This window comes from Alligator sinensis, unplaced genomic scaffold (genome assembly GCF_000455745.1).
Source record: "Alligator sinensis unplaced genomic scaffold, ASM45574v1 scaffold566_1, whole genome shotgun sequence".
Classification (NCBI taxonomy): Eukaryota; Metazoa; Chordata; order Crocodylia; family Alligatoridae; genus Alligator; species Alligator sinensis.
In genome coordinates, this window is record NW_005842017.1 from 858634 (window position 1) to 876770 (window position 18137).

Below are 18137 nucleotides of genomic sequence, written 5' to 3' on the forward strand. Positions count from 1 at the left end.
CGGGGTCAGATGACCCCAGCCAGATGCCTATCCAGCCTTCTCTTAAAGACCCCCAAGGTAGGGGAGAGCACCACCTCCCTTGGAGGCCCATTTCAAATTTTGGCCACCCTTACCATGAAGAACATCTTTGCACGGTTGCCAGCTAATGAATCTCAACCATTCTTTAGCTATAGTAACTGAAAAGTACAAATAAAATTGAAGAGGTAAATCTGTTTGCCCTTTTAAATCACACTTAAAACTGTTAATTTAAATCATTTTGGGAATGACCAGTCACCCATCCCTTGGGGAATAAGAGTCAATTGGGAGGTGGCATTGTCAGCCTGGCACAGCTCAGCTAGCCAATCAGCCAGGCAGAGTTGCCTGTTACAGCTCCCAACAATACCAACTACGCCTCCCTCCCTGCAAGGAGTCTGCTTCCTGGCAGCCTCCACTGCGTCTTTCTGGGTAGGTTTGATAGAATTTCCATAATAGGCCAGGAGCATAAATGTCATGTGCATGTGCCCATGATTATTCCTCTAACTGATATAATTCCTGATCTACCGGATACTAAAGTTTCCCCTTGAATTTCCTTTGGGTCTGAGATCTATCTGCCTACATATTTTTTGTGTCTGTGGATAGTCATGGTCTGGATACAGGGTCCCAGCATGGGGCTTGGGGAGGGACATGTGGAATATGGGATGCACTTTCAGATATCAATGCAACTGTGGCCTGTTTCAGTTGCAGCCTTTTCATAAATTGTTCCAAGGAGCCTTTTCTCTGCAGTTCCCGGATGATTACAGAGCACTGAAATGTAATTATGGTGTGTTTTGTCTTACAGGAAATGATTCGTGATTGCTTCCTTCTGCCAGCTCTGGCTGGGCTGCTGCTGTTGACAGCAACAGGTAAGCTAGGATTTTCCTCCAGTGCTGATGCCATGAGATGGTTTTCAGCTCAGGTGGTTTTACTTACCTGGGGAGGGAGATACCCTTCTCTCAGCTTTGAATGACTTGGTATAGTTAGAGGCTGAAGGCCTGTCCCTTGCACCGCAGGCAGGCTGACCCCTGTGAGAGTCTACAAATGCTTACAACTGTAAGGATCTTGGCTACACGGTTTATGGTGATGAGAGATTGTTCTTAAGCTTTCCCTCTATCTTGCTCCTTCAGCCTTTTGGCTAGGGATAAGCAAGACTAGGAGACAATTGAACTCTAAGGTCTCCAGGCTGGGAATCTGCACGTAGGATGCCTGCCATGGATTTGGGAGTATCTGAAGCACTGGCAATGTGTAGGGGGTGCACACGAATGCATGTGCACCCCCTGAGATTAGCCACTGCCGCCACTGCCAGCAGCACCTGTGGGTGGTTGCTGCTCACACCACACACCCCCCTGACACCACCAGCAGTGTCTGTGGATGGTTGCTAATCACCAACGCTGCCAGCAGCATGTGTAGTTGCCGACCACTGGTTGGCACTCGCCAACCCTGCCTCGCCACTGACACTACTGTGGCCACCTGTGGGTGGTCACTGTGCCCCCCCAGCCTCTGGGAGCATGCATTGTTCACAATCTGAAGTCTCAGGCTGAAGAGTCTGGGTTGTAGGATACTTGCTGGTGGTTGTGTCACGCAGACTTGAACAATTGAGCTCTGCTCAGTTGATAGAATTCGGAGCTAATTTAGCTGATTTGGCCCATGACACAAAATTTTTTTTAAAATGCTGTTTGTTTGTGAGTGTAAAACATAATTAACAAAACAATGGCTGAGGGAAGGAACTCAATGAAAATGGAAGTCTCCTGGAAGCATTTTATTTACTTGGATGTCAGAGTCAGTTCTCCAGCTGGTTTTGCTCTTTGTCTGCTATGTGGATACAGCATTGCTGTGAGCTCCTGATCAGCTGGCCTCTTCCAGCATTGGGATGGCAAAGCCTGCCAGTGATACGCAAACTGATTGACACAGGCATTTCAGTCTGCCTGACTGGAGGTATGTCACATGTGGCAACAGCGCCCAATATGATAAATTACAGACCAGTGTATGAATTGCTTTCATCAGGCTCCTTTCTTAGCCTCCTGCTGGGATTACTTTCAACATTACCAGGAACGGACTCAACAGCTGCTCAACAGCTGCCATGCATAAACAATGAACAATGTGGACTTAGTTGGGCTACATATTGGGTGTGTATAGAATAAAAGGTGTGGGAAAAATGCATCCAGAACCTTAATAAGAGGTTTCTGAGGAGATGGTAGAGGGTCTGCAGCCTTGAGGTGAGTGTGCACCAGGGTCTCCCTCTGACAGAAAGGGCAGGTGTCATGAGTACTGGATATAGGCAAAGGATGTGGATGGCAGGGGCAGCCTTGACCTCATGAAGTAAGCAGCAGAATACTGAATTAAATGGCTTTGATTTGAGCCACTCAGGTTATGCTTTGGTTAACTAGAGAGCAAATCTGCCAGTCTGCTACCACAACCTAGCCCACTTCCTATGACAGCTATACCACTGCAGTGCTTACACTCCAGTACAAAGCATATTTGTTCACTGCCTTGCTGGAGCATGCCTATGGGAGACTTTGGTTCTGCATCCAGGGGGATGTACCATTTCTCTCCTCAGATTTAGATGAGCTGATGAGGATGATGAGCTGATGAGGATGTTAGCTGGGCAAGTAGGCAGGAACTGGTGAGTGGCATTGATCTTGCAAAGACGGAAACTGCAAGAACTCAAATTAAGGTGACCTGAATTTCAAAATGAAAAGCCTGGCACTTTTTTTTTTCCACATGCTTTTGGGTCCTAGTCATATGAAAGAACACTAAGCCCATTTTGGGCCAGCAACAGCACTTCCTCCTCACCCCATAGCTGGGCACTGATTTAACTGAATAGCTTTTAAAACCAATTCATTCAACCAGGTATAGTTTGTTTGTAGACATTATTTTACTTAGGTGTACATGGTTAACTACATTATTGACTAGATTAAACTAAATAGCAATAAGCCACCCTTAAACCAAGTAATGAGTGCCCCCACATATAGACTGGCAGGGACTGGCTATGTGTTGAATGTGAGGAGTCATCAGTGTGAGGGATCTGTGTTTCTTTACCTTTTCTTGGGGTACATCACTTGGGTTTTCTTCTCTCAGTTCATGCAGCCAGTCCCAAAGGGAGCCCTATCAGGACTATTTCCCTCTACTGCAGTCTGTGTTTGACCTATGCAGGATGCTGATTTCAGCCAGGTAGGGAAGGAGGGTTTATGTCGAGCTTCTGCACAGACAGGAAGTGAAACTCCTTTCCAGCTCACCCTAGGTTATGAGATGTTCTGCAACAGAGCATGTTTTCTGGTTAAACAATTGAACCAGAAAAACCAGCAAAGCCGATGGGTAGCTCCCTGTAGTGAGTGATGTAAACCTAATTGAAGCCTAGGTATCTCTCTCACCAGCTTTCCAAGCACCCCTCTCATCTGCATTTTTCCCTCCATTCTCTATTTCATCTCTTTCCCTGGAATGCCTCAAAACCAAAGTGAACAGCTGCCAGGACTGCATCCAGTCCAGCCCTGATTGTGCCTGGTGCAAGAAGTTGGTAGGTCAGCCAGCTTTCCTCTTACAACCACCTGTCATGGTTTGCTAAGCTCCTACCCCTTAGCAGGAGCTTGGCCACACATGCTGGTCCTTAGACGATTTTCTACTGTAGGGTGAAAAGACTGGACCCCTGCGAGGTCCCAGGAAGGATTCCTGGATGGACAGCAGATGGTCAGGTTGCAACAAGCTGTACTGCAGGGAATAACCTCCCCATGTTCCTCTAGCTGGGGAGGTGAACATTTGCAGGCTCAGGGAGGCAAGTGCCTTCAGGTCTCCCCTGACCATGCCCTGCAAACATTTCCTTTTGCTGCCTCTGTCATTGTTTGCTAACCAGTGTAAGGGTAACAGGCAGTCTTGCCTGATGTTTAGGCTACTGAGAGAAGGCAGAGGCTAAGTTAGGGTTTGGGAGCCAAATTATGAGATCCAGAAGGAAATCCAGGGGAAGGGTCCAAAACACAGGCCAGGGTCAGAGTCCAGAAGTTGGATGCCAAGTTGCAAGATCCAAGGGACAGTAAACAAGCCAGAGCCCAAGAACAGAGTCAAGCAGGTTCAGGAAACAGATCCAAGAGGAAATTCAAAGCCAGGGTCCAAGAACAGAGGCAAACCAGGCTCAGGAACTAGGACTACCACATCATGGAGGTTTACCGAAGCAAACTTTGGTCAGAACTGTTGGCTGGCCTGGATTTCTGCTGCCACTGCTGGGATTAAACAGTAGGAAGCCAGACAGTTAATTAGCTGGGGTACAGCTTGTCAGTTAGACTGAAGGCAGATGTGGCTGGCTATGCCATTAGCCCAAGTTGGGCTGCCTGTTAGGGTTCCTGATAAAAGTCACAGAAGTATAACTGGCCAGTATGACACCCTGGGTGTTGGTGGTGCATAGTGCAGGAAAGGCTGCTGGGGAGTGATGTTACCTCCTTTTTTGCTGCTGCTATTTGTGTCAAGCCTCTATTTAAACACTGGTTTTCGGCAGCAAAAAAGGTGACATCTCCCCCACAGCAACTGTTGTTCTGCCCGTCCCATGCTGAAACCAGAGCCACTACATGGAAGGTGCATGGGTGGAGGGACAGTGGACTAGAAAATGAGGAGCATCCTGAGCTCCATTCTTGTAGCCCCCATCCCCTTTAGAAAGCCCCCATGGTTTGTGTCCCATTCATCCAACTATCGATGCTACTGTATTTTCCACAGCATTAGAAGCATCACATTCAGACCTCATCTGGATTAGGAAGAGAGGTGTTTTTCTCAGCTGAGGTTCACTGCCTTAGGCTGTAACTTGAGCTGCTATAGGTGTTACATTGTGTCCAGGATGATGTTGAGTTAGGTGTGTAGCCAGCTAGCTGTACTTGCATTGATCTAACTCAGCTGAAAAAATACCTACTTCTAAATAGAATAATTATCTTGCAGAGCTTGCAGCCAGGGGCTGTACTACAAGAAGGGGTGATCTAGGCTCTCATTATACTCCAGACATCAGGAAATAAAAGGTTAATGCAGAATGCAAGCAGAGGTGTTCCCAAAAACCAGCTGATGAGTGTGGCCTCTGAAACAAGCATGTGAATGAGTACAAAACCCAGTGGGTTTCTTTGTTAATAAAGATATGTAGTTGAAGAGTTCACTGGGGCAGACAGGGAGCCTAAGGAGAGGGGAGCCACAGTCACTGATGTAGGTAATTTCTTGGCTCCTTGATAGATCAGCCCCTCCATACTGATGGTAAATCCAGCACATTAATGGCCAGAGCCTATATTTCTCTTCTGTTCCTGGAGCTAAGACTGGGGTAAGCAGGTGGCAGGTGACAGTGAGCTCACTAACTTTATTTTCTGTATTGGTAGCCCCCAGTTCTCAGCTCACTTAGAAGGGTTTGTTTAGACTAACCTGCCTTGTCCTGTTTTGATTTGGCAAAATGCAGATTTTCAGCAAACCAGGAGAACCAGATTCCATTCGCTGTGACACCATCCCAGCGCTGAAGCTGAGGGGATGTGAAGAGATAGACATTGTGTTTCCAAACAGCAGTGCCACTCTGCAAAGAAATGGACCAGGTGAAAAATCACAGCTGGATCTTAAAACAGTGAATCTGCAACTAAGAAAAGGTACAGTTTGCTGTGAAACCCTGGACCTGGTATGTTTACAGTTAGAATCCCAGCCTGGGGAAGAAAGTCATGACAAAATGTGTGAACAAACTGCTTCAGACAAAGAGTTCACATGGGCAAAAGTGCAGTTTGGGAAACCTGACTGTGGTGCAAGAGACAGCGTGGTGAGAGCCATGGTTCAAGAGGCAATGGGCAAGGCTGCTGGAAAAGAAGCCAAGCCAGAAATATGAACAGCAATGCTCACATCAGCAGCTGTCTGCTGGGCAAGGTGTCATAAACCAAGGTGTCACGTGTGCTTCTCAGAAGTTAGTATGCAGAGAATTGGCCTCAGTGCACAGCCTAGCATATCAGCCTAGCACATCTATCTAGCCAGCTGCTTCTGCAGAGCAGCCTGGCAAGGAACATGTGCTGCTGTCTAGGCCCCGCAGTCTGCTCTTGGTCAGGTTGCAGGGGAGCTTGTGAAGTCTTGAGGGACTTCAGTTCCCTCACACATAACAAATTGGCAAATTAAAATGACTTTCCTGAAGCCAGAAGGTTGCTTATGGGGGTCAGACTACGCGAACTGACTGGTGGCTGGCGCACCTGAAAAGACCAAGATCTTGGGCAGTTACACTGGACAGTTGGTGCTACTTTAGCTCCAGTGGGAGAGGCCGGTGCTGTGCTGACAAGGGACTTAGGTTCAGAACATGCTCTGAGAAGCCAGTGCCATGCTTCTGGGGGCAGCTGCTCTCCTGAAAGGAATGGCCTGAACACCCCTCCTGGAGTCTGCACATGGCCCTGATGCTCCATGTCAGACTGGTAGGAATCATACTGCTCATCTCACAGATCTCAAAATAAGCCTAATTGCTTTATATTCTTTAGGCTCTGGAGCCTATTCCTAGTAGCAGCTTCCTATACCCCCTCTTCCTACTGGCCCCAGAATCCCACTCCAGGATTAACTCATCTTAATGCTGCAAATTCCCTTTCCCTAGGACACCTACCCCCTTTCAATTCCCTTCCACATTCTCTCCTCCACTTCCTGTTCCTTTCCTAGCCATGCTAGAGCCATAAGCAGGTCATGCACTGTATTTACAAGTACTTTGGGGCAGGGAAATGTTCTTGTTACATTTTCGTAGTGCCACGCCCTCTTACCACTCAGTCAAAAGGGAATGCTAAAGAGAGTTAAAATCTAAGAGGCCAAGTGGGACCTGATACAACAGGGAAGGTCCAATTCCACTGAGTTATTCTGTCTCCTCTGGCAGATCAGCCGGCTGAGTTCAATATCACGTTCCACCGTGCTGAGGGGTTCCCCATTGACCTGTACTATCTGATGGATCTCTCCTACTCCATGATTGATGACTTGGAGAAAGTGAAGAAGCTGGGAGGGGATCTGCTTGAAGTTCTAAAGACTCTTACCAAAACTGGTCGGATAGGTAAGTATTCCTTTGGTATTTGGTAGTGATCCCTGACTTTACCATTCTTTGTGATGCATTGAAGAGCCACTAGCTAAAGCCAATACTAGTAAGAATGCTGGAGAATGCAGGTTATGTCATGGTCTGCAGAAAGCACAAACAGTCCTCTAGGGCAGGACTGTGTGTACTTGACTGAGGGCAGGGAGACGCATCAGGGCTTGGGGCAATGTGGGCCCGGGTTCACATAGATTCACCAAAGTTTAGGGCTGGAAGGGACCTTGTGAGATCATTGGGCAGGAAAGACTGCTGGGGTTAAATAGCAAGGTGTGCATCCAGTCTGCTTTTGAAGATCTCCAGGGTAGGTGCCTGCACCACCACTGCTGGGAGCCTATTCCAGAGTCTGGTCACATGTATCTTCCTTCCTAGCCTTGCTCTGCCTTTCAACAGAAAATATTGCTCTCAGGTTAGTTTTGCAAGTCCAGTGAAGGCAATGAGTTGCAACTGGGAGAAGCATTTCTTTTTAATACATTTGATTCAGATGCTTCTGCTGTCTTCAGGAATGATTCTGGTCTCACTGGAGTAGGTCCACTATTCCCTGATCCTCTATGGCTAGGGACACACATTCAAAAATCCTAAGCCTGAATTGATTCAATCTTTGCAGGTCGGTCTGACCTGCAAAGCTTGAACTGATTTGGAGGTGGATAGACATTTCCTTTTAATTCTAGAAATGCAGGCACATGCCTGAAGTGGCTCAGGCTAGAAACTGGGGGGCACTAGATCAGCCCTTCCTTCCCTTCCACAGGGCTGAGCTGAGTGGGACGTATTTTCCGCCCCACCCTTCCCCTCCCCCCTGAGCAGCCCAGCCCAGCAGAGAATGTTTATCACACCTAACTCAGTGTTTAGCAACCCATTAAGAAAACAAAGCCTCTCTCCAAGCTCTTCTTCAACAGCTTTTCCAAGGAAGGACATTAAGCTACCTGTTGATTAGCTCCAAAAAGCCTGTCTGCCTTTTTTGTCTCCCACAGCACAGACTGTAGCCAGCATGTGGTCTGATAGCTAATGCTAAGGTGTCTGCATAAGGCAGAGGAGAGGGGGAATAATCCCTGATTTGCAGGGAGAAGCCAGGCAGAGGCTCTGTGCCTGCAAGTCTCTGCCAGAGCTGCAGCCAGGGAGAAGAGGGGAGAGGCCAGCCCTGCTGTGGAGCAGAGAGCCCTGCCCAGCTCAGAGAGCATGCTAGGATCCTGTGGGAGTCTGGTTTATCTTAAACCAGCAAGGGCTCTAGGAGAGACTTTACATAAACTGGTTTGACCCAAATCAGTTAAGTCTGATAAACCTGGTTGAATATAGTATCTCAAACTGGTTTCAGCCATTTTCAAGCTGGTTTATGTGCATTGAACATTTGTTCTGTCACATGTTTAGACCAGTTTCTGATCACTTACACTGGTTTATATGTAATGTCTGTCCCTAGCCTAAAAGTCCATCAGATTTAAGCTTTCATTTAAAACAAGTTGAGATTTCCAGTCCACTTAGATTTGATGGCTGCAAAGAAAACAGTCTGACTGGAAACTGATTGAATTAGTGCAGAGCTGTGGGTGGTTTGCCAGAGTGGATGGTTTTGAAAGAAACTTGGGAACCTCATTCCTCTCTATGGCAGCTATAGACTTCCACCAGGCAGAGGCAAAAAGGGCTGGTCCATCAGTGGCTGGAAGAGAAAAAGTGAGCTGCCAGAAAGAAGCAAACAGGACAAAGGGTCAGTGATGTCTAAGGGAAGAGGAGGAAATGGAAAGCTTCCAAATGAGTAGGAAGATGGCAGTCGCAGCCATCAGGAGGGAAGGGGAAGGTCAGAGGCAGTAGTCATCCAGGGCCATGAGCAGATTCCCACTCTGATTCTTGGCTCCATGCTGCAGGGCCAGATTCCCATGTGCACTCAAATCCTCAAGCCTCTTTTGGGGGTTATTTCTGTGATGTGTTTTGACTTTTCCTCTTCATGTTGCTTGCTATGTGCTCCCCAGGTTTTGGCTCCTTTGTGGATAAGACAGTGCTGCCCTTTGTGAACACACACCCAGAGAAGATGAAGAATCCCTGCCCAAACAAGGACACCCAATGCCAGCCCCCTTTTGCTTTCAAGCATGTCCTCTCCCTCACTGATAATGCAAAAACATTTGAGGACAAAGTTGGCCAACAGTACATCTCTGGGAACCTCGATGCTCCAGAAGGGGGGTTGGATGCCATGATGCAGGTGGCAGTGTGTGGGGTAAGTCTCTTCATGACCAAGATATTTGTAGTTGAAAGTTTTCATTGGACCAACTGCATGGTTGAGATAGAGAAGGGGTGGGGGGAGGCTTAAAACCAGAAAGGAAAGGGAATTTCCTCAGATAGAAGAAACTGTATTAATTCAAGTTTTAAGTAGAATCTCTCAGAGCCTTTATAATACACCATAGAAACCTAGCATGTGGTTCCCAATTGTAGTTCAGAAAAGCACTGAAGAGCCACCATGCAATGTGAAATATCATACAGTACCTCTAGTTCCTTTCCTCAGTTTCCCAATGTGCATACTGCCTCAAGGCTTAGATGGCTGTTCATCTCCATGTACTCTTCTCTTGGGGCACATGCATGTTCTTACTCCTCTTTACTCTTCTCTCATTAGCTGGCCATGAAACTTTTCCTCTCTGCCCCTATGGGGTTCAGCTTTCTGAGATGGCAACTGGTGTGAATTTGTCTCTGTCTCTAGAGGCATAACTGGCCAGAACTGTGCTCTGGACAGAAGCATCAACTGAAGGTTCATTGCTGGCTGCCAGAGAGGAGAAGGCAACCATTCTTTGCTACAGATATGTGTGTTGAGAAACCATTTAAACACTGATTTAAAAATGGAGGCACCATATTTCCCCTTCCCTTCCCAACTCTGTAGGGATGAGCCTCTAGTCACTGCTCCTTCACCATGCACTGCCACCATTGCTCTGTCCTCCCTGCTGCTGGAGCTGGAGCTGCTGCAGGGAAGGTGCAGGGTGTGGGGACAGAGGACAGTAGGGTAAGGCATCCCCTAGCTCTGTTCTGCTTCGCACCCCCCCCAAAGGTAGCACCTAAGGTTTGTGTTCCACTCACCTACCCATCATTACACTACTGTTGGTCTCTCCCTGTCTCTCTTACAGATAGGTTTATCTCCATGCATGTCCAGCAGGCAGGCATGAGTCTCTTTGGTCTTGAGATACTGCAAAGTGCAGGACTATGTTTCTGTCTCTGGCAATGCCACACCCATGAATGGGTACCCAGCTTTGTGGACATTTATTTATTCCTATCACCCTGCATTTCTCTCTCACTCTCCAGCTGTCTCTAGGGAGTGGGAGCTGCACGTGGTAAATTTCTTTCTTTTCTGTTTTCAGGACAGGATCGGATGGCACAACGTAACTCGTTTGCTGGTGTATGCCACAGATGATGGTTTCCATTTTGCTGGAGATGGTAAACTCGCAGCCATTCTGACTCCTAATGATGGCCATTGCCACTTGGAAGAAAACATGTATAAGAAGAGCAATGAGTTTGTAAGTGTCCTGGGCAGAAGTCAGACTCAGCACTTCCAGGGTGGAAGTATGGGATGTAATGGGATGCACTGCTAGCATTGGCAGTGGCATCTCCTTCTGGCCACTCTAAACACATTCCTTAAACGCTGGTCTATCTCCATGTACCCCACTATCCTTTCCTGCCATGCCTTTGATGTTGTTGTTATACTCTGGGAGGTTGCCTCCAGGCAAACAGAATGTGGCCCTAGGTGCCCTGCTCTGCATTGTTTCTTGGGGCTTTCATCCCTCCAGCCTGTCCCTCAGAGCTCTGACAGTTGGTCTACCATTCAATGGTCCTCTGTCAGCCTGCCAATTCAGCAATAAGTTAGGCCCCTCTATGGGGCATCTTCAGTGGCCTCTTTTCCTCCCCTTCAGCCACTCCCATGCTATACAGCCTGAACAGCAAACATAAAGCCAAATGCAAGTGCAATCAAGTGCAGCTGGTGTGCCTTCCTCTAAGCCAGGAGCAGGCAAAGTATAGCCTGCAGGCCAGATCCTGCCCAACAGGTCATTCTATCTGACCCGAGGGGCCCCTCCACAAACAATTATTACTGGCCTGCAGCTGCCCCTCTAAAAGCCAGTGAGAGGCAAGCCTTCAGAGGTCATGTGCCATGAGATTGGGTGGGCTCTGTGCTTCCACCTCTGTGGTGCTCCTGGTACTCCAGAGGAGAGCCCCATGTGGATGCACTGAGGACAATGGCATACGACTGGACAGCAAAACAACAAACCCCACACCCATTTATCTTCAAAACCTGCACACACACCCACACTCACCCCCCAACCACACCTCCTACACACAAGATACAAGAGTAAGACTTTAATTTGAGATATTATGCAAATGCACATAAATCAGGACAAAAATCTTTTTAAAAATAAAATTAAAATATATTATAGTATATGATTTGTTTCTTTTTCAGTTCCAAGATGGCAAACCCCTCCCCCTCCCGCCCACCAAAGGAGTACTTCTGAGAGCAAGGAGTGGGACTTCCAGTGGCAAAAGTCAGGGGTTAGGGCCAGGGGTGGGAAGTCTAGTTCCAAGATGTTGATCGAGGGTGGGGCACCTGTCAGGGGGCAGGGCTACCCTTGTGGTCCTTGACTGTTCACCAAAAATCATTAAATGGCCCTCCAGTGGAAATAATTGCTCACCCCTGTGCTAAGATCTCCCCTGCTTATGTTCACCTTTGCTGGCTTCTCTCATCTTGGGTCCTCTCCCATCTTGGGTCTTCTCTCCAATTCCTCACAGTACTTTAGAGTGATCCCAGCAGTAAGCTCCTTCCTTCAGCTCTGCCTAGATCAGACTGTCCTCTCTGCCTCGATTGCAGGGCTTATGTAACCCACAACCTGCCTCTTCCTGCCCCCCAGAAGCTTGCCTCAAAGGCACAGTCCTCAATTCCTTGCTCTCAGTAACAGGGCAGGGTCCTCTGTTACAAGAGCTGGAACTAAAGGCTGCCTCCAGATGTGCTCGTTCACATTCTAATTAGAATGCGTTGGAGCAGACTCGATGAATCAAATCTGCTCCATGTTCTAATTCGAATGCTCCAGTATCACCTCACCATCATATGTATTAAGCCCCACTATGTTTCAAAATAGCCATAAGGGTGCCTTAAATAAACCTTGTCGAATGAGCTTTAGTTAAAGCCCCCCCACAGCCATTTTGAAACACAGGGGAGTGGGAGACTTAATACACATGATAGTGAGCCATTTTAATAAGAGTGGCTGTCCAGGAACCACTCCAACTAAAATACCTCTCCCGTACCCTTCCCCCCCAAGCACATGTATAGGCAACCAAAGTTCCCTGGCCACTTCCACTCCAGCAGCTGGCCTTCCCCTCCCATGCCTGGTTGGTCCCACTCCCCTGGCCCATCCCAGGCCTGGGGCTGTTCTGTGTGCTGGGATAATTCTCTTCACTCCACCTGAGCACCAGCACATTTTCAAGGGGCTGCTCTGACACCTCCAGACTGCATTTGAATGTGAAATTTGCAATTAAAACCAGTATTTCTGAGCTCATTGCCAGAGGCATTTACTTTATCACAGAGGTTATGATTTCTGGCATAGGTGGGAGCCTTCTGATTGAATGAGTGGAAACTCTCCAAGTGGATCCTGCTACTAAAACCCTTATTAAGCCATGAGGTCATAAAGCAGTGATTTGGGGGTTAGAACAGGGGTGGGCAAAATGCAGCCCGAGGGCTGGATGTGGTCTTCCAGGCCATTCTATCCAGCCCTCAGGGCCCCTAAAAAATGTAGATAATTAATATTAATCTGCCCTGGGTTGCCTGTCATGCGGCCCTCAATGGCTTTCCAAAACTCAGTACGCAGCCCTCTGCCCAAAATAATTGCCTGCCCCTGGGTTAGAACCTTTGTACACAAGCTCTGGCTGGCTTTTCCAATAGTGGTCACGCAAAAAAATCCTTTTACAAATTTATTCAGCAAGAAAAGCAAACCAGAGACACTGGAATGCCTAATTTTGAGAGCTGCACCTCTTTCACTCATTTACAGTTGGGAATATCCCCATGAAGAAAACTTGTTGATTAAAATCTGTTGCTGGGATCACAAGGAAAAGAAAAAGCTAATCCGCTGCTGCAATTTGGCTCAAGAGTGAAGGTCCTAATTGATCTCACTCCAGCAGAAGAGCAGATAAGGCTGGTACCACAACTGGTTCTAGAAAACAGGGATATTAATCTTTCTGCTGGTGAAGATTTGAACATGCAGACTCACTGCTTCCTGTCTTTTCTTCCACAGGACTATCCATCTGTTGGCCAGCTGATCCAAAAGCTTGCTGAAAATAATATTCAACCCATTTTTGCTGTTACCAGCAAAGTGGTTAACACATACAAAGTAAGTAGAACTTGGAAAGCATCAGAAACAGTATCCAGGGGCTTAACACATTCAATTCCAGAGGATGCAAAATGACTGGGAGCCCAAATGTAGTCTTTCAGTATTGATAACTTAAACAGAGTGCATGAGCACAGGTCAGCATTCATGTTCTCCATAGGTGTGACATAGAGGACACGTCTAACACCTCTGCTTTCCATTGGTAGAAGCTCAGTGAAATGATCCCAAAATCTGCAGTGGGGGAGCTGAATGAGGATTCCAGCAATGTCATCCAACTCATCCAGGAAGCCTACAATGTAAGTTGTATATCAAACTTCACAAATATCTTGTATGGAGATTACCTGCTGGTTCACAACATGAACTGTATGCGTCCAATACTTACTCAGATGGGTGGGATGGAAAAGAAAGAGCAGTTTGCCCATCCAGCATAGTACTACACATATTGGCTATACTTTGTTAGCATGAGTGTGTACCATGCTTAATTTATTTTTAGCTACGGGTGTCAGACATAAGGCTCATAGGCCAATATCTGGCCCATGGAGCCCCTTGCTGGATTCTGGGGTGTGGAGCCTTATTGGGGACTTATTTCAGCAGCAGTGGGATGAGTGACAGCTACATTAATCCTCACAGCTCCCTGAGCTGACACAGCACTGCCACTCACCCTGCCACCAGTGGTAAATCCAGATCTAGCTGCACAGAGCACCATGGTATAGATCTGGCTGATGGTGCTAAACAAGCATGATACCCCTGTTTTAACTCAACAGCTGCTCAGACATGCCTTTGATTTTCTCTGAAAAGCCTTGTATTGTACAGACAAATAGAAATAAATGCATCAATACTAGCTCAGAAGAAATCAGAAGCTATCTTCAACATGTCAAAAACCTGTTGTGAACTTTCAGGATAGTGATGAGTGTTTCTTCCATCAAATTTTTAGTTAAACTTGAATTTTTGTGCGATCTGTATTTCTGCAGAAAAAGAATCATTACTTGTTGGTTACTTATGTTGTAAACAGAAAATCTATGATGCAAAATACCTGTTTTCTCTTATACAGACAGTGCTAGATTAAACCATTAGGTTAAAGATAGGTCAGTGCCAGCCCAGGAACCAAATTCCTCTCCTTGGCATTCCGTTGAACACTTTCATTTCAACTAAAGTTAATTTTTTCCTGTCTGGGCAGACCCTGGAGCACTACAAATTTCCAGTGGCAGTCACAGTCATGCCTTATTACAGAGCAGAGGTGATGGATCTGGGATAGCAAAAAGAGAAATGCTGATTTACTCTCTCCCTCCCCCATCCCCAAAAATGAAGGATTTCTTGTCCCAAATCCTGGCTGCTACCCATTTCCATGGCATTCACCAGAGAGCAGAGATGTTACCTCCTCATGTTCCTTTTCAATCATGTATTATATGAAGATGATTGCAACCAGTAACCTGCAACCCATAGGAGCTGCAGTGTAGCATGACATAGATGGACTATCCTTGAGGGTCTTTCTGACTGTTCATTTTTGAGGAAGATCTCTGTTTTCTGTCTTTTCTCTTCTTGTTTTCTAACAGAGCTTGTCCTCCAAAGTAATTGTGGACCACAGTATTGTTCTAGATAATCTGAAAATCACATACGATTCCTTCTGCAATAACAAAAAAACATCTGTGGATAAGCCAAGAGGGGAATGTGATAATGTCAAGACCAACGACAAAGTACGAGATCCCTGGCTCACTTATTTCTGTAATTTTACTTTCTGCAGGAAGTTTAGCAGCAAGATTACCATGTCAAAGCTCAGCCTGAATCTTTGTACTCTCTTATAGCAGGAGCCCAGTTCACTGTCTCAGAATATTTGCTCAGGGGAAGCTAAAGCTGTGAGGACCTATCACAGCTGAGGGTACTTACTATATTAGTAGTAGGGATTCCTCCACAGAAACTTTCAAAAAAACCATGTCTCGCAGGAGTGAGTCCAGCGCCAGTCAGGAATTTATCATCCACATACTTTTCTTTTTAATGGAAAATGTCATCTCAACAAAACATACATTTTCATTGAGGAAAATGTTGATTTGGCTGACGTATGTATATATAGGAAATGTTTTCTTTCAGGTCAATGGTACCCAACAGGATGTATTTTACTTCAATTTTATAATGGAAAGATATACATATATACACATATGTCAGCCAAATCAACATTTTCCTCAGATATGTATATATCTTTCCATCATAAAATTGAAGTAAAATACATCCTGTTAGGTACCATTGACATGAAAGAAAACATTTCATTTCCAGTCAATGTACCAGCACTCTGGCTGCTTGAGCGAATGCAATGCACCATGGAAATTATTGTTTGAGTGCCTCATGTCTCCACTCTCCCCAGTAGACCAGGATCCCCAAGCAGCATATATTTTACATGACACTACTGGGTATCCCCATTAACTTCGTATGGGGACTGCCATGACTGCAGTGCATCATGGGAAATTTAGTTTGAATATTTTGTGAAAAAATTGCAGCCGCTTCAAGGTGATGATGTAGTTTTATACCAAAAACAGAAAGACCAGAATTTCCCATAGGATAAAATTTCCAGTTTTTGGCCAGCCTCTCAGATCGAGGCATCCTGAGCCTCTCTTGGCTATTGTGTCCCCCTGCCTTTCTCCTGCTGTTTTAACAGCAGTGTGCAGTTAATACATTTCCTGTCACTTGAAAAAGAGTTTTCAAGGCTGAGACAAATTTAGGTAGAGCGTGGATAGCACATCCCTACTACGGTGCTTTCCTAGAAAATAAATCCCCAGCCTAGTCATGTGTCTCCTTCCAGGTTACCTTCCGGGTGAAGGTTACTGCAAAGGATTGCATTAAAGACCAGTCCTTTACCATCCGGCCCCTGGGGTTCACAGACACGCTCACTGTACATTTAACCAGTCAGTGCAACTGCAACTGCGGAGAACAAACCGACTCCAGTGCGTGCAATGGAAAGGGCAACATTGTTTGTGGGATCTGCAGGTAAGCAAGCTACTCCAGTGATATCCTCCCTAATAACACTGGGATCTTGGGAACCTTGGGGAGTGGACAGCTGCACAAAGCCAAGGATGTCCACTTGTTCCTTGTAATACTTGGGGCAGAGTTTCAGCCTATGGGACAGGGTATCCAGAAAGGGTGTGGCACAGACCTTTATCTTAAGTGAACTAATGCAGCCAGGTTTTGAACTTTTGTCCTAGTTAGTTTCTTTTGTAATGGCTGGTTAATTTTGCAGACAGGGATGCTGTTCAGGAGGCAGTCACCAGGCTGAAGCACCTGCTGCTTCTCGAAAGACAACCCATCCCCAGTGCTCAGTGATATTAATCTTCATGGAAGCTTTGTCCCCCTAGAGTGACCCCAGGGATGCACAGACTCAGCTCTCAGTGCCAGTCTCCACTTGTTCTTTCCTATAGAGTGTCATGACAAAGAAGAATCCTCCCACCAGATTACTGCCACATCCTGTTGTGTGCCCTTAAGGAGCATGGGGGCTTGCCACACCACTAGGGCAGGAGCACCATCACCGATACATATCAGCATGTTCCCTCTGCCCCTTCCATTTCGTGTAGCCATTTCCAGACCTCTCTTTATGCACAGCAGGCAGTAAGAGTGAGGGCCCATCAACAAACCCTCTTCTCACTCTCACCTGTTTTACACCAGTTGTGTTCTGTTAACTTTAGTATATTGGCTCTTGATTTTCAGTGGTTTAAGGGAAAATAGAATTGGTCTCAGTAAGTCTATATTAAAGAGAGGTCAATTCAGGCAGTTCTTGAAGGTAGTCATCACTAGATGGCCCCTCCTGTGCCAGAAGATGGAGGAAGAGATTCTGGGTTTCCCCAGGAAGCTAGTAGGTCAGATGCCAAGGTGTTCGGAAATCACAGTGTAAGAAATGTAACCAGTTGAGAAGGTGATCACAGACTTGGAGGAAAACTTGATCAGCCCAGTTGTGTCAGAATTTCTCTGTTTATTAGCAACTAGGCTCTGCCCCATATTAGGCTCTCACTGGAGCCCATTCACAGTGACACTTCAGTGAAGTTGCTCTGGATTTATACCAGTTGATCAGAGATCAGACTCCAGCCCCGTATATAAGGACCTGATGTTCTTACACAGATTTTAACAAAGGCAATTACACTCAGGGTGAGATTACACTTTAGAGTTAGCAAGTGCTTATTCTAAAGAATGTTAGTCTGTATTAAGGTTCACTAGTGCTAGTGATCAGTCACATAGTCAGGGTTAATACCTACTCTAATGCGCACTGCCCAGACCTGCTGAGAGTCTGCTCTTTGCTTGCCCTGCTCACCAGTTCTTTAGCCACAGAATATGCTAGGGAGGAGGGGCAGAAGCTCCCCTCCTCCCCATGCTCCTTGAGGGCACTGACAGATGTTAGGGGCCTTGCTCTAACTCATTGCACTTTACTTAAAACATCATGATTTTGAGTGCCCCCCCGCCCCACAACAGACATTTGCCTGTTGGGTGGGAGGAATTGAGCCTGCCTGCACCAGCCCTCCTAGCCAGCAGGCAGGGTCCTCCAGCAGTTTCTGAGGAGGCTGCTGAACTGCTCCTCTCCCCAGCCCCAGCCCCTGCCCAGGAGGCTGCTGAATTGCTCCTCTCCCCAGCCCCATCCCCTGCCCTGCAACTCAGTGGAGAGGAAGTGAAAGGAGCAGCTGCCAGGCTGCTATACCCGGCCTGAGCTGGGGTGGGAGGGTGGAACAGAGCCCCTCACTTCAAGGCACCTGTCAGCTACTGGGGTACTGGGGAGAGCT

At 46.8% G+C, this 18137-nt stretch overlaps 1 protein-coding gene across 2 annotated transcripts in view; it reads left to right on the plus strand.

Moving 5' to 3' along the window:
* The window catches only part of ITGB2 (integrin subunit beta 2), a 52148-nt gene that overhangs the window by 26086 nt on the left and 7925 nt on the right, over positions 1-18137 (plus strand). For both annotated transcript variants that reach the window (XM_025202239.1, XM_025202240.1), the window contains 10 exons: positions 818-881; positions 3441-3529; positions 5429-5609; positions 6851-7021; positions 9013-9254; positions 10381-10536; positions 13294-13389; positions 13593-13682; positions 14940-15080; positions 16178-16362. In XM_025202239.1, coding sequence (XP_025058024.1) covers positions 821-881; positions 3441-3529; positions 5429-5609; positions 6851-7021; positions 9013-9254; positions 10381-10536; positions 13294-13389; positions 13593-13682; positions 14940-15080; positions 16178-16362 — 1412 coding nt within the window. In that variant the 5' untranslated portion in view covers positions 818-820. The remainder of the gene's footprint in view (positions 1-817; positions 882-3440; positions 3530-5428; positions 5610-6850; positions 7022-9012; positions 9255-10380; positions 10537-13293; positions 13390-13592; positions 13683-14939; positions 15081-16177; positions 16363-18137) is intronic.